Source organism: Mustela erminea, chromosome 13, assembly GCF_009829155.1.
Source record: "Mustela erminea isolate mMusErm1 chromosome 13, mMusErm1.Pri, whole genome shotgun sequence".
In the NCBI taxonomy this organism is placed as follows: Eukaryota; Metazoa; Chordata; class Mammalia; order Carnivora; family Mustelidae; genus Mustela; species Mustela erminea.
This window is the reverse complement of record NC_045626.1, coordinates 35,139,437-35,154,793: the sequence shown is the minus strand read 5'-3', so window position 1 is coordinate 35,154,793 and position 15,357 is coordinate 35,139,437. Positions and strand designations below refer to the sequence as shown.

The 15,357-nt window shown below is 56.5% G+C and overlaps 1 protein-coding gene and 1 long non-coding RNA gene across 51 annotated transcripts in view; one reads left to right on the top strand and one right to left on the bottom strand.

Moving 5' to 3' along the window:
* CELF4 (CUGBP Elav-like family member 4) overlaps positions 1-15,357 on the bottom strand; it is a 289,407-nt gene that overhangs the window by 18,236 nt on the left and 255,814 nt on the right. For 11 of the 50 annotated variants that reach the window (XM_032310485.1, XM_032310475.1, XM_032310476.1 and 8 more), the window contains exons 4-10: positions 11,355-11,483; positions 10,845-10,924; positions 10,269-10,412; positions 9,144-9,291; positions 7,661-7,810; positions 3,914-3,979; positions 2,502-2,585 (exon numbers count right to left, since the gene is read on the bottom strand). In XM_032310485.1, coding sequence (XP_032166376.1) covers positions 2,502-2,585; positions 3,914-3,979; positions 7,661-7,810; positions 9,144-9,291; positions 10,269-10,412; positions 10,845-10,924; positions 11,355-11,483 — 801 coding nt within the window. The remainder of the gene's footprint in view (positions 1-2,501; positions 2,586-3,913; positions 3,980-7,660; positions 7,811-9,143; positions 9,292-10,268; positions 10,413-10,844; positions 10,925-11,354; positions 11,484-15,357) is intronic. The other 39 variants (XM_032310472.1, XM_032310488.1, XM_032310478.1 and 36 more) reach the window with 7 other exon arrangements.
* Positions 1,059-2,507, top strand: LOC116571943. Its single transcript, XR_004278054.1, has 3 exons — positions 1,059-1,318; positions 1,492-1,771; positions 2,302-2,507. It is a non-coding gene; the product is annotated as an uncharacterized LOC116571943 (long non-coding RNA).

The window sequence follows — 15,357 nt, the reverse complement described above, 5'->3', positions numbered from 1 at the left end:
GAGCCCCAGAGACAGAAGGTGCTACCCTGACCACACTGTGGCCCTGGGGACAGCCAGAACTTGGGCATCCCTGAGGGTCACCTCGGCCCACCTGTGGAGTGGACAGCCTCCAGGAATTCAGGCATCTGTTGCTTTTCAGGCTCAACTCAAAGACAAAATGCCAGAAGGAGGGTCTCCCCAGCAACCAATGTGTCCGGTATTTCAATGACTTCACACAGGGGGAGGTAACCATGATAGAAAGGACCAACCACTGGCATGGCTGGAAGAACACAGCTTTCCTTCTCACCTATGCCTCAGGGAACGCTGTGGACATGGCTTTGGTCTGCCTCCAGCCCAGCCCAGCCTATCTCCCCACTCTGTCTCATCCCCAAGGTCAAGCTCATCTCCTAATTCACAGCACTCATGCCTTTGCTTCTGTTCTCCCTACCTCGAATGTTTGTGTCCCCAACTCTATGTGCTAAAGACTTCATTCATCCTCCAAGGCCCCCAAAGCCTCCTCTGATGACCCTGTCCTGGCACCCTGAGCTCACCCTGTGCGAAGCCTGGTTCTGTGCCATCTAGGTCCACGATTCCCCGCACCCCCATGCCCTGCTCTCCCATAGTGCCTCGCCCAGCACATCAGTCAGGATGAACGTGGACAACAGTAGGAGATCCCGCAGCTGAGAGCTGGCTTGGAGGGGACTGGTCTGGGGAGCAGGGAGCAGGGCACAGGGCAGCAGGGGGTGGGGGAACTCAAGGCACTCAGAGATGGAAGGAAGGTCGGAGAAGTTCAGAGCAAGGTGCCTGGGGTGGAGAAGATGGAGGGGCTCACTCTGTGTAAGGGTAGGGGCCAGTCTGTGTGTTGGTCAGAGCAGCACTGACCTGCATCTGTGTGCGCGCAGCAGGGCTTAGAGACCCCTGGGGCCACGGGCCAGAGTGACGCAGGACACTGACAGCAGGCTGAGGGTGTGCCAGCCTAAGGCCAGTGAGGTGACAAAGCTAATCGTGCCTGCGGGCACAGCACTCTGTTCTGGGCCTGGGAGATATGGGCCCCACCAGGACTCCTGCCCCCACAGGACTCCTGCCCCCACCATGGCCCCCACCCTGCATGGATCTGATCTTACTGACATGCACTGAAGAGCTGGACCAAGGCACGGAGAGGCAGGGCAAACAGGCTGGAGGGCCACAGCCCAAGAGGGGAGCCTCCCGTGGAGACCTGGCTGCTGGACCACCTCCCCACCTCACTTGACCAGTAGGGGGCCCAGACCCTATGGGTTCCTGTAGCTTGGCTCTCCTGGGTACCAAGAGATGACGACACAGATCTCAGGAGCTGCCCTATGTTCGTAAACTGGGGTGATGGCACCATGGGCAACTTTAGAGGAGTGACAGTTTGGTGAAGGAAGGGCTGTGCGTGAGAAATCCAGAGGAAATTGCTGGAGTTCCGGTCAAACTTGGGCTCCTCTGAGTTTCCTGCTTCCCTAGTGACTGGTCCTTGCTATCCTCACTTTACAGGTGAGGACGTCAGGGGTCAGAGAGGAGGAGGTGGCCAAGCTGGGAGTCAGACCCAGATGGATTTATTTCAAAGCCCAGGCTCTCAGCCATCTGCGGTCTGTGTGGGGCCTGTATGACCAATGGGTTTGGACTAGCAACCCCGCAGGGTCCTTTCCAGAACGGAACTACACACCCGGCGCTGGGACAGCCTGCTGCAGGGACTATGAGCTGGCGATCTGGAGACACGGCACTCCCCTGGCCAAGTGGGCTCCTGGGGCAGACGGAGGAGCCTCACTGCAGGGTGAGCTTTCCCGTGGGGTGGGCAAAGCAAGACCTTGTTGGTCTCCTGCCCCTCACACTGATCTCTCTGTGAGCAGGCCCGTGGAATCCCCGAGCATGGGCTTATTTCTCCAGCCTCCTGTGGGGTTTCTAGACTCTGGAATGGGAGGACACTTGAAAGTCTCTATTAGATCCCAGCCCCCCAAACCCCACTGGCCTTGCCTGGCCTGCCCTGGGCCCTGGGCATACCAGAGCCTCTGGATGGGACTTTCTATGAGGCTCTTCTCCCACTAGGCTGCACTAAGTCTCTCCCCACCCCGTCTGCTGCCCGTGGAGTCCCTGGGAGCTCCAGCTGTCTCTCCCGGTCACCCAGAGGATACAAGTTCTCCTGCCCGTGAAGAACACGTCTCCCTACTCCTGCTCCATTCCGAACATTCCTCCATCCTCCCTTCCTTTCCACTGGCCAAATCCTGCCCAGTAGGGGAAGGAAATCCTTCCACCCCACCTCCTCCAGGTTTTCCCTTCCCGACCCCCCATCTCTTGGGTTTACAGAACTGCCCTCGAGAAGCCCACCTCTGCACTTGGACTGGAGAATGCCACGTCCTGCAATCCTGCTGTCTTCCCTCGCCCTCCTCAACACAACACGCAAACATGGTCACCCTTCGAAAGAAACGCCCCAGCCAAAGGCCCAAGTGAGCAGCCTCTTTAGGGACAGCAGGGGGTGAGGAGGAAGCCCCAGCTCAAAGACTCACCTTCTCTCTGTTGCTGGGGGATCATTGGAGGTGGCTGAGGAAAGGCCTGGCTTATCTGACCATAGGCAGCAGGGTAGGCGGCTGCTGGAGGGCCAAAGAGAAGAGGCAAGAGGGAGAAACGGTGACAGTGACATGGAGAGACAGAGTGAGAGGCGGGAAGAAAGAGAGAAACTTCAGTGTTGAGCAGTAAAAGCAGACCAGCCAAAAAGGGCATTTTAGCTTAGCCACCTAAAATAAAGCCAGCTGAGGGCACGCGTGTGTGTGTGTGTGTGTGAGTGTGAGTGGGTGTGCACACGCACACATGCGCTCCCAGGGTTGGGGAAGGCAAGTCTATTCTGAAACAATGGACAACCCACAGGCATAGGTAATCCACAGTAATGGATCATCAGAAACACTGGCCTGCCTGGGCCAGATCACCCCACCAGCCGGGATGCCCATTTTCCAAGCCACAGCTGACTTGGGCACACACGGTCCACCCACTCTGATGGCACCTGTGTGGGAGGGTTGGGTGCCACTGAGGTATGAGCTTGGCCTCTGGGGTCCTGCCAGGGGCTGGTCCCCAGGAGCAGAACACTGAGGTGGACACACCTAGTGCTTTCTGCCTTCAACTGGGAAGGGTCAGAGGCGGGACAGGAATGGCCAGCACCTTCCTCCACCTGGGCTGGCTCCAACAGGTGCAGGATCCAAGGTCAGAGCTCAGGGGTCCCAGCAGGTAAGACAGAGCTTCCCCTGACCTCCAGATGTGAGAGGCCAGCTTCACCAGAACCCCCACGTTGCCCTCAGGGGAGAGCTCTCTGGCTCTTTCTGACCTGGCCAGGCAGCAGGAGACCGGCAGCAGGAAGGATTATGGTGCGTGTGAGAGAGACAGAGAATCATGGCTTCCTACAGTGGCTCACGGCCTTCCCACTCAGTGACCTAAGGTCATTTGCTCGCCGCAAGGCTATCTCTTCTCAGTTCTCCTTTTTTTCTACCTCTGGCTGCCGTTGCCGGTATGTGACCGTGAGGTGGGGGGGTGTCGCTGCTTCCCTTGCACCCAGGCATCTACCCTTGCCAGGCCAGTGATGTGAACTCCAGCTGCACCCCCAGAGCTGCCTTGCGATTTGAGGCCGGGGACGCACCGGTCTCGGCAGCACCACGGCGGGAGGAAAATCTGGCCTCCGAGATGCATAGCTTCCCAGCAAGGTTAGGGCTCCGACTAGGGCTCCAATTAGAAGCTTCTCCTCTGAGAAGGGTACCCACCCTCACAGGTAAACCCTGCCTGAACACTAGGGGGAGCCGTCGAGAGGGAGGGGGTCCTCTCCCAGGAAAGCCCTCCCTCCTCCTCCCCACCTCCCCCCAGTTGGGCCCAGGCCAGGTGTGGGAAGGGGACCCTGGTGCCCGGGAATGAGGACTGGGGCCGAGAGGGTACTAACGACCTGCATACTGCTGCACTCCAGCGTAGGCCTGCTGCAGGGGGTCCGCGGCGGTGGGGCTCTGCGCTGCAGGGGAGCCAAGGGAGCAGAAGTCAGCCATGCCCACCGGACCAGCCTCTTCCCAACCATGCCCACAAGATGAGGCTGTGGCCGCAAGGCTCTTCCCAGCCACAGTGGCGTGGCTCCCACCCTGACTGGGGGCTGGGGAACACAGGGGGTAGGCAGCTCACTCAGAAGACTGACTGGATCCTGGAGAAGGGCTGAGGGACAGTGAGTGAGGGAGCTAGAGGCTATAGAAGGGTGGGCTCCTCCGCACTTGTCCCCAGCACAAATCAGGGACAGATTCCCACCTGGGTAAAATAAAGGGCCTGTGAGGCTTCATCCCGCCACTCCATCTTCCTGGGCCACCCATTCCTGCTCAAACCCAGGCACCTCTCCATTAGTCTCCGGGAGTTTGCCCAGGCATGGAGGGTTTGCACTCTGAGGCTGCTCCTGAGACACCCTCTGCAGGGAGTAACCACACAAATAAGGTCTCCCCCGTGGGCTGGGAAAGGGGTGGAGAAAACCGAAGCTGAAATACCAGGGGGACCTCCCACCTGACGTCTTGAGTCTGGGATGTCTACTGCCCAGTGTGAGGAGAGGAGCCTTAGGCTGATAACCTGGCAAATAACTTGGAGAAGCTGGGCTAGGGAGAAGGCTTGGCTTGTTTCTGTTGCCTCTGTTGTGCCTACAGTTGCCATGGGGGAAAGCTAGTGTGGGCACAACACTTGGTGAACAAGGGCCCTGATGACTGATGAGGTAGGGGGCTGGCCCTGGAGGCCCAGGGAGGCAAGTGGGGACACATCCAGCCTCAGCCTGTTTGAAGCAGACTAGATAACAAAGTGAGGCAGGAAGAAAATCATCTGGGCTTCTCTGTTTGGCAACTCAGGCCAGCCAAGCTAACCAGTTAATGCTAGGCTTTGGGGCCCACAGAGCAGGAAGAATTCCCAAACTTCCATTCTCAGCTCTTGTCCGAAAACCTCTCAGGAACATTCCACTAGAAGAATAGCTCCCGAGCTTCAGGGGAGCCCAGGGAAGACCCTGGGGTGATAGTCCTTGGACACAGCATGGATGGCAGCATGGAAGCTAGGCCCAGGGGGGGCACTGCTCAGAGTGGGGAGCTGAAGATGGGGAAGGATGTGGGTCCCTTCCTGCTTGGGGTTGTCTTGGGACAAAACCCTCACAGCAGAGACTGGAGCCAGGAGCTCCCAGTGGCGATGGTGCCAGTACTGGTGCTGGTGCTGGTGCTTGCTGGGGCTGGCCTCCTCCCTCCTGCTCCCTCTGCCTGACCCCTCCATCAGCCCCAGCTCTCTAGAGGGCCATGTCTAGGTTTGTCCCCTCAGCCTTCCCAGCTGCTCCAACGCAACGTGTCTTTATGCAAATGAGAAAAAGGTGTCCCTTCCTCTGGCCAGTTTGGTGACCAAGGCAAAATCTAACCGGCACCACTTCCATGGTGGTTGCTCCCAGAAGAGTGCTGGGACCATAGCAAGTGCTCGGCAAGTATGGTGACCTAAGGAGTGAGCCGGCCTCAACAGTTGAGAGAGCCGCCCTTCAGGGCTGTTACATGGCAGGAGAGGCCACAGTGTGGGCGTCGAACATGCTCTCCATGAGCGAGAGAAGAGAACAGAGAAGCTACCCGGGGCTAGGAAGCAGAGAAAAGCATTTCTGAGACCCCTCTCCACTTCTTTGCTTAATGACCTCATTAGTAACTGCCAAAGAGTGAACACTTTGAAGGATCTCGCTCATTACAGTGGCTCCAAACTCTGCATTTAAAGATGGTAAATTAATTTTTTTAATGTACTACTTCTCTCCTTTCCTTCCCTCCATCCCTCCCTCCTGTTCTGGCAGGGAATTGTTTATGGGATGTGGCAGATTGTTACAAATGGGGGAGAGGAACATTTCCAAATTCCATGAGGGAAACAGCTCACAGATGCTGGAGGGGGTGGGGGAAGAAACAGGTTTGTCAAAATCCAGATATCCAGATGGGCTTGCAGGCAGGGAGGAGGGGGGGAGTGGGAGGAATGAAACCACCCAGATGTGCTGGGGAATGGATCTCCCAGCTCATGAGCCTGAGTGGGGAGGAGCCCAAGAACCTGAGATTGGTGGGGTCTCTCCTGTCTCTGGCTTCCCATGCCCCTCCCCACCTCCCTGGCCGGACTGGAGTCTTCCTCCTCCAACAACACTCCAGATCCTTCAGTCCTGCGACTTCACTCTGGGTTTCTCTGGCCTCTTGTCTAGGCAGTGAGGGTTAGATCAGATCTGACCCTCAGATCTGAGGGATCTGAGCACTGGGATCAGATCAGAGACAACTCCAAGGCCAAAGTCAGGAAATTCTCCTCTATTTCTGGCTAGCATAGTGACCTTGCACTCGGCTGCGGGTGGAACTTTCATCGTCTGTGGATGTCTGGGCCTCACTCCAGACACTGAAATCAGAATCTCTGGGATTCTTTGATTTCACAAAGTCACCCAGAAGTTACTGATGAGCAACCAGAGTAGAGAGCACTGCTTTGCCCCCCAAGCTGACTTCCTCTGTCCTGGTTCGGCCAACCTATTTGCCAGCTCCTCCCTGGGCCAGGCAGGCCCATTGGTCTCTGCGCCTCCAGGGCAGTCCCTTCCACAGAAGTGTGTTCCTTGTTCATCCTCACCTCTCTAATGTCTACGTATCTGTTAAAGTAGATCTGGTCTCCTCCTTGGGAAGCTCTCTCGGGCTCCTTCAGCCTACAGAACTCTCCCTTCATTTGAATCCTTTAGCATCTCAAGGCAGAGAACTTTCACTCTCGAGGACACTCTGTTCTGCCTTATTGTCTCATTATGCTCTCCACGTATACTGTATTCCTGGCTGACTTTGACCTCTAGGGGATAGGCCCCTGCCCTGTTCTTCTTCTGGGGCCCCCTTTCCTCTGGCACAGATGACTGGGCGCTTACAAGTCCTGATGGGGACTCTGTAACCTGACCATCTGCCCTCCGGGAAGGAGGACAGCGCCTTCATATCTCATATTGCCCCTTGCCAGTCTACTCTAGGGCTTTAGGCCCAGCTTTCCTGCTCTCCTGTCAGTCCACCTTCAAAACTAGACAGCAGCTGCTTCAAGTCAGCTGGGCACTCTCACCACAACAGAAATGCTAAGTTCTAGAGGAACAAAGTTAATCAGGAGCTGGCCTTCTGGATCTTGTGTGGGGCAATTTATGCGGGAAGCACTGAGGTGCTAGCCAAGGTTCTGATTCCCTGTCCAGCGTGCTGACCATAGTTGTGTACAGATCCAGGGACCCAAGGGGTACGTAGACGCCAAACGGACAGTTTATATGTCTTTGCTACCTTCTTATTAGAACTTTTTCTTCCTTAACACTAAGAATCTTAGCATCTATCTCCTCACTTCCTATGGGTCAAATTTACTCTCAGTTAATTTGCAGTTACTAGCCTCTCAACCTGGTTGTACAACTGTATCTATTCTCTTCTCTGTCCTGACAGAGTTCCATGAGCTTCTTTCTCACCCTCAGACTGGCACCTCTCCAAGAAGGAGAATTTGGTCTCTTCTTCCCAGTCAGGGGCTCCCTGAAGGAGGGCAGGAGGCTAGCTATCTCTGATCACATGTGGGGTTCAACTAAGGAAGAGGCAAAAGGTAGGAGCCACATATTCCCTGTTACACCAGCAAGGGCAGAGACGGAATGGACAAGGAATGTGCTGCATGGGAAAGGAAAGGATACGCTTACCTGGGTAGGGGTGGATGCCGTTAGCAAACACAGCTTCCGCAGCAGGTTGCCCGTTGGCCTGTGGGGGGAGGCCGGTGAAGCCGTTCACCCCAATGGGGGACGGGATGCTAGGCACAGCTGGTGCAGTGATGCCCGGAGGGGTGCTGCCACCTGGTTCCAGAGGTGGAGAGGGGTGGAGGAGGAGGGGAGGCAAGTGGAACCAAGGTGAGGAAGGCCAACCCATGGAGCTCCACCTGTTGGCTCCAAGGGCCTTGGAATGGACCTACTCAGACCTATCTGGGAATCATGCCTTGGGTTATTTCCCTGCATGGTAACACCACTCATCCCAACTGTATCCATCCTTCAAGGCAGAGTCCAAATCTAGCCTACCCCATAAAGACTTCTGTGACCAGTGACTACAACATGATCTTGGACACGCAGCACATAAACTATTCTCAGCGTCCTTGAATTTGGTCACCCTTAATTTTCGTTTCATCTTTTTCAGTGGTTGTTGCTCACCTCCAGCTAAGTCAGGATGGATTGGTCATTGTATAGCCAGTAAGGAACTTCTAAGTTGATGGCTCTGCTCTCTTGTCTGCATTACAAAAGGAGCTATCTACCTCCCCACCAAGGAGTTTTGCTACTCTGGTGGATGAGGTCTTAAATCTGATGCTCCGGGTTGAGAATCACTGAATGGAATACTAACCAAGATCCACCTAAGAACACACCTTGTGGGGCGCCTGGGTGGCTCAGGTGGTAAAACTCTGTCTTCGGCTCAAATGAAGGGGGATCAAGCCCCACATTGGGCTCCCTTCTCAGTGGGGAGTCTTCTTGTCCCTCTCCCTTTACCCCCTCACCCCGAGCTCAGGCTCTTTCTCACTTGCTCCCTGTCTCTCAAAAAAAAAAAAAAAATCTTTAAGAAAATTTTTTAATAAAGCAAATTTTTTAAAAAAGAACATGACTTGTGAAAGGGGTTATTTCCAAGCCCCCTGTCCTTGAATAACTCCCGAGATCCTCTCTTGCTTATTGTGCAGTTGCCCTGGGAAAAGCCAATGATTCTAAGTTGGGTTAAAGAAAAATGAAAAAAATGGGGCTCCTTCTGTGGCTAGGCCTGGAACCTCACAAGGTCACAGAATGGGCAGGACTCTTTACCCCTCAGAACTCCAAGGGAGGTGTTTTCATGTGAATTTCTTTCTAGAGATCTATAAAAGAGACCAAGATGTACTGCTTCCTGACATGGCTCCATCACAGGAGTGAAACTGTCACCACCCTGAAATCATGTCGGACAACAGGCGGCGCACATCCCATCTTCCCTTAGATGCCCAGAGATTAGAACATTCTCAAGAAAAAGTTCCAGAGGATGAGGCCTGCTCAGGCCCCTGCATGTGTGCTCTTGCCATAGAAACCTCCCCTGGTTGGCAAAAGTGGTCGATCAGTAGGTCCCACCCTGAGCCCAGCTGCCTCCCTGCCCTGTCAGGCACTGGGTCCATCCCCACCTGCTCACCTGAGGTTGGGGTCATGGGTGCGGCCGCCAGGCCATTCATGTTGAGGGCCGCCATCTGCTGCATCTGGGCGGCGGCGAAGGCAGCCATGGGGTTCAGGTAGCCGCCCTGTGCGACTGATGCCATTAGTGCCGCCTGCTGCTGCATCAGCTGGGGCAGAGGAAGTGGAAAAAATATCATGCGCTTCCAGGGGGGGCAGCCCTCCCCACCAGGGGGGCTCAGTGCCCCGGGGATCAGCCTGGGGGTGGGAGGGGGCTCTGAACCCCAGGGAGCTCGGCTCTATCTCCCCATCCCCCCCTGCCTGAGAGAACCATATTCATAAGTCATGGCAGGGCCTCAGGGACTTCAAAGTTGTGGGGGGCAGTAGACTGGATCCACGGATGCTGCTCAGGCCTGTCAAAGGGCTGTCATCTGTGGAGATGTGATGGCCAAAGTTCTAGAGATATGGTAGACGAGTCTGTGGAACTAACTTGGCATGGATTTGTTGAAAGTGATTCTCACCTGGAGTCTGCGGCCGAAGCAACAGGAGGACATGACCAGAACTCTAGGTACCCCCAATGTTTTCAGAAAGGTGAGTGGGGACTGGGTAGTTTATGGACATGGCCAAGTTTGGACACTGCTGAGAAAGTGAAGTGAGCTGACCTCTTTAGAACAGGAAACCTGGCCTACCTCAGTGCCACTCACGTGGGGCTGTGGTTACAAGTCTGGGGTGGGGGCAGCTTGGGGGAGATGAGGACAGAGGCAGCTCCAGTGTGGAAGGAAGAAGTGGGTGGCCAGCAGCATGAGGCAGGTCCGGGGGGACCTCAGGGGTTAGTGCAGCTGTGGAACGCCCCTGCCAGGAGTGCCCAGAGGCCTGAGGAGCCCCTTTCGGAGAGTGAGGGCAGGAGTAGTGGGGTGACAAGCAAACACCTGAGCCTCCCTCACTGCTTGGGAGGGATGCCTCCTAGGGGCCTCCGCTCCCGGGTTCATTCCTCTCCACTCCTCATTGCCCCAGGGCAGCAGAATATTCTGGGCCAGGAGCAGGGCTCCCGTCAGTGCTGTTAGCTGTCCTTGCTCTTTGGGGCTCTGAGCAAAGTGAGCTAGAGAACAGCTGCCCCCCACCCCCGCCCCGCTGAGCCCCCACTTACTGCCTGTGCGTAGGCGCCGTAGGCCCCGAACGGGATGGCCATGGGGTTGAACATGCCCATCTGGCCAGCCATCTGCTGCATCCGCCGCATCGTGCGCTCCTTGTCAGTGTCGGCAAACTTGACCACCAGACTGGACGAGGCTCCCTGCAGCCATTAATGCGCGTGAGGTCCCCTTGCCCCAGCTGCCTCCTCTCCCAACTGTCCCTGCCCTCAGCCTGGACCCACCCGATCCTCTCCAGGGGGGATGGGAGGAGGGGGTAGCGGAAGGCTAGCTCCCGCGCTTGCACTGGGTCCGGGTTTGGGATCTTAACCCCACCGCGGGCGGTTTTTATCTAGGGGCAGTCCAGTTCCTTAACATCTTTGGGCTTCGGAGTCCTTGTCTGAGAAACGGGTATACTGATAAAGCCTTCCTTCTCTTGGGAAGGCTGTGAGCGCCTCACGGTTGGCAAGGTTTGGTACGATGTGCGGGGGCGGGGGAGGGAGGGGGTGGGGGAAAAGGTGGGTGGGGCTCTGCGGGACTCCCGGCCCCTCTGCCCCCTCCCCAGCCTCGGCGGTGGGGGAGGGGTGGCCACTCACCGGCATAGTCTGGCTGCCGTGCAGGGCGTTGATTGCGGCTTGCGCCTCGGCGTGGGAGGAGTACTTCACAAAGGCGCACCCTGGGGGGACGGGAGAGGCTGAGCCAGGGCGCGAGGGCCCCCAGGAAGGCCAGAGAAGCGCTACAGGGCTGAGAGGCGGGGCACCGGAGGGACGGAGGGAAGAGGGCGCATCCCAGATGAAGGCAGAGAATGGGTGACCCACAGAGACTGAGAAGAGAGACATCGAGAAACACAGAGACACAGAAAGACCTGGAAGGGCCGGAGAGTTAAGAGACCCCGGAAGTCTCCCTGCCCCTGTCTGGACTCGGCTAGAGGCCTTCCCTTCCTGGGGCCGACCGCCTCGCCCCTTCCAAGTACGCTTCCCAGGCTTGCTGTTCGCTGGTCGGGTCCGTCCCCACCAGCTGGGGGCGGCCCAGGTCAAGGCTGGCGGTCGGTGAGGTGCAAAGCCCTAGGCCTCGCCCGCCCGCTCCCCCGCCCCGCCCCCACGCACCCTTGCTGTTGCCATCCGGCCCGCGCAGGATGGTACACTCCTCGATGTTCCCGAAGGCCTCGAAGAGGCGGCGCACGTCGTCCTCGGACTGCTGCTTGTTGAGCATGCCCACGAAGAGTTTTCTATCTTCTGGAACAAAATTAGGAGATGCTTACCCGGGCCGGGGGAGCCGGGCTGCACCGGGGCAGGCCCGGGGGTAAGACGGCGCGACCGAAGAGGAAGGGGGAGGAGGATAGGGTAGAGCTGGGCAGGGGAGAGGGCTCATTGCTGGAGAGGAGCAGGGCGGCTGGGGCGTAGCTAGAGCAGGCTGGGCCACAGGGTGAGGGGGTTGGGGGAGAGGGAGAGCGTAGCCAGAGGAGGAGGTGAGGAAGGAGGGGTTGGGTCAAGGATGCTGGATGGCAGCGACTGTGCCCCCTCCCGTCCAGAGGGAGCAAGGCCACTGGTGCCGCTGCTCACCTATGGCACACGGGTGGCCCAGGAATAGCACATGGGTCGTTTGGGCAACCCTGCATTCCCTTCCTCCATCCTCTAAGACACACACTACCTTCTTGAGCCACCTTCACCCCCAGAGGCTTAAATTAACTCACAACAGGCAAATCTGCCTCAGGGCCTTTGCATAGGCTGTTCCCTCTGCCCAAAGTGCCTCCCACATCACAAGGCTGAATTCTCTTCTTCTAGGTCTTAGTTTAAATATTGCTTACTCATCAAGGTCCCTCCTTCCTGCTGTCTTTTATTCTCTGTCTCAGCTCCTCCCTCTCATGGCCCAGACTGTGTCCCTGGTTTCTGTCTAGCTCCCAGCCCCCATTGCATGTCCTCTCCTTGGGGGAAGAGACCAGGCATTGGTTGGAACAGCAGTACCTGGCACAGAGTGGGCCCTCAGCACAAAGTTACAGAGTAGATGAATGAATGCTGTGTGCCATTCCCAGGGTCACCCCTTCTTCCTATCTCACACTGTTTTGGCCTCCATCTGGTGTCCCTTCTTTGGTCTAGCCCTTCCTATTTCATGCTGCAAAATTTAGCCCTGGGCACTTTGGAGGGGGGAGCACTGCTCCTAAAAGCTGGGCTCCCTAATCAGCCCCTCCCCCCTTGTGTTGATTCCTAGGTGGTTTGTTGACACCACCTGTACTGGCCTTGTGCTTGGGGCAGCAGGGACCACACTGGGCTATGGGCATCTGCTGCAGGGTGTAGCTGCCAGATTTCCCATCCCACAAGTTTACTGCAGTGTGCCCTCAACTCCTCCCACTGAGGTGGGGGCTGTGCTCCCTCCCCTGGAATCTGGGCGGGGCTGAGACTGCTCTAACCAATAGGGAATGGCAGAGGTGAGGCCTACTGATTTCCAGGCTAGGTCATAAAAGGGATCCACTTCTATGTGGCTGTCTTGAGGATGCTTTCTCTATGGACGCTAGCCAGCCTGCCATGAAGGGCTTACAACTAACGTGCAGTGTGGCCCCATGGAAGGGAACCCAGGCCCCCAGCTGACAGCCCAATCAACCACCAGACATGGGATGAATGAGTCTGCAATTGATTCCAGACCCCAGCCTGAGTCTTCCAGCTGATGCCCAGATATCCCGGAGCAGACATAAGCCTTCCACACTGTGCCTGCAGGATCCCTGAGCAGAACAAATGGTTGTTTTACTCAGTTTGGGGCAAAATTGTTTTGCAGCCATAGTACTCCCCATGGCCAGGGGAGTTCACAGAGCCAAGGGGCTGTCCTGAGGTCTGGAGCAGAGCAGAGGAAACCAACAGGTCCCTGCACAGCTGCACAGACCACCCCAGAGTCCTCCTCTTCAGGAAGACCTGACCTCTGCCCTGCCAGTACCCTTTAGCCCAGAGCACCCAGCACTGGGCACCTTCTCAATGACAGGGTGGCCCTGGGTCCCAGCGCCTTCCATGCCCAGCAGGGCATCATTGCCAGCTCCTGCTACCAGTCCTGGACTGGGCATACCACATTGCCCTTCACCAGTAGTGGGCTTCAGCCAAAGCTCTGGGGCATGGAGCCCCAGCCCTGCCACCTGCCCTTGCCTGGGCTGCTTGATCCGGCTTCCGGGGCCATCCCAGGGCCCATCCCTGGCCCCATCTTCAGGGCTCTGGGACTCCAAACTCTGGTCTGGGAAACCAAGAGGAAGGAAGAAGAGAGAGAGAGAGAGAGAGAGAGGAGCAGTGAAGTGAGGAGAGCTGGGGGCAGATAGGGTTAGGGACAGAGGGAGAAGGAACATGGCAAAAATGGAGGGGAAAGAATCAGAAACAGACAAAAAGGGGCACCTGGGTGGTTCAGTAGGTTAAGCAGCTGCCTTCGGCTCAGGTCATGATCTCAGAGTCGTGGGATCGAGCTCTACATCATGCTCCCTGCTCAAGGGAGCATCTTCTCTCTCTCCCTCTACCCCCTCCCCCTCTCATGCCCTAGCTCTCAAATAAATAAAATCTTTAAAAAGAGAGAGAGAGAGAGAAGAAGAAGAAACAGCAGAAATGGGCAGAGGAGAGTGCAGAGAGAGAGGAGAGCCGGGTCAGGGACTCTGTTGAGCTCCCAGAAGCAGCAGCAGCATTCTGCAGGAAGTGGACAGAGATTTGGTGGAGTCCTGAGACATTGCAACTGTGGACTCGAGGCCAGCCTAGGGCTCCCCCTCGCTCCCAGCACCTTTTAAAGACTCCGATTAAATGGGATTTCCAGAAAGACAATGAAGTGAAACCCCCTGCCTCCAGCTAATCCCTGGCCGTCCTTCTTAGAAATTCCTTCTCCTCCCTGGGTATGGGAAGGGGGAGGGAAGAGTAGGCCCCTCCTCCACCTGAGCCCCTCGCCTTCTCCTCTCTCCTGACGTCGGAATGTATTCCTTTATTATCATTATGACAGCCTTTTGATTGCATTAAAATTCATCCACACGTGCCTTTCTATCCAGCCACTTTCCTTTTGCCAGTTTTTTTTTCCCCCTTTAATTTTTTCCTCCTCTCCCGTGAAATCTTGCCTTCCTTACAGTTCTTCAGTCTAGACCAGGGCCTGTCCTTCTGGAGGCCCTTCCTTCCAAACGTGTAGGGGGCCAGGCTCCTCCTCTCCCTGACCACCCACATTTCTCCAGGGAAACTGCAGCTAGCCTTGCCTTTCTGGAAGACTGAAAGAAACCAAAGAAACCTGCTCCATCCTTACTCCCCGAGGGATCCTCCGGTGACCCCACCCCCACTCAAATGATGGTAATTTCCAGGATACCCCGTTTGTCCCCTTTTCATTCCTGCTGGGCTTTGGTGTGATTCTAATGATTCTCTTTCAGACCAGGGGCTGGAAGGATTCTGAGTCCAAGGGTGGAACTCCTTCGGGCCCAGGCCCTGGGGCGAAACCCCATCTCCCCTCCTTGCAGCCAGAGAACTGCTTCCCACCAGGGTTTTTAGGTCTACAAAATGGGAATCCTCAGTCCTGCCTTGGGTGGGAGGTGCTAGGTTTGCAAGAGGCTACAGGGACAGGACCTGTTGAGCAGGTCACAGTGAGGGCCATTACTCGGGGTTCTCTATCTAGAAGGAAGAGGAAATGGAGTGCCACCCTCCTCCTTCATTTGCCCTACCCTGATTTATTCCTGCAGCAGGAAGGAGAGAGGCAGAGCTGACAGCACATCTGCAATAGGCCGCTTCCGAACAAGGCAAAGGCCACTGGGGCTGTCGCACAGTGGCCCCAGAACTAGTGTGCTGTCCCCCAAGGGAACAAGGCCTTAGAGTGGCAGAGCGGGACCAGGCCCTGGAGAACTTGAGAGGTCCTGCCTCTTTGCAGATGAGGAATGAGGAGCACAGAGGTTGCTCCAAAACATACAGCTGCTGCCTCCCTGGGTCTCTTGACTTCCCAATCCTATAACCCCTTGCTCCTGCCTCCCTGCTCTTTCTAAATGTGAGTGCCTGTGTCTGTGGGGGTGGGAAGCACCTGGGGTTCGAAGAGAGCAGAGCTGTGACACCCCGGAAGGGCTGGGCAACAGAAGGTAGGCACTAGGCCTGGGCCTTCCCTGAACCCAGAGAGGGCAGCTCAGCC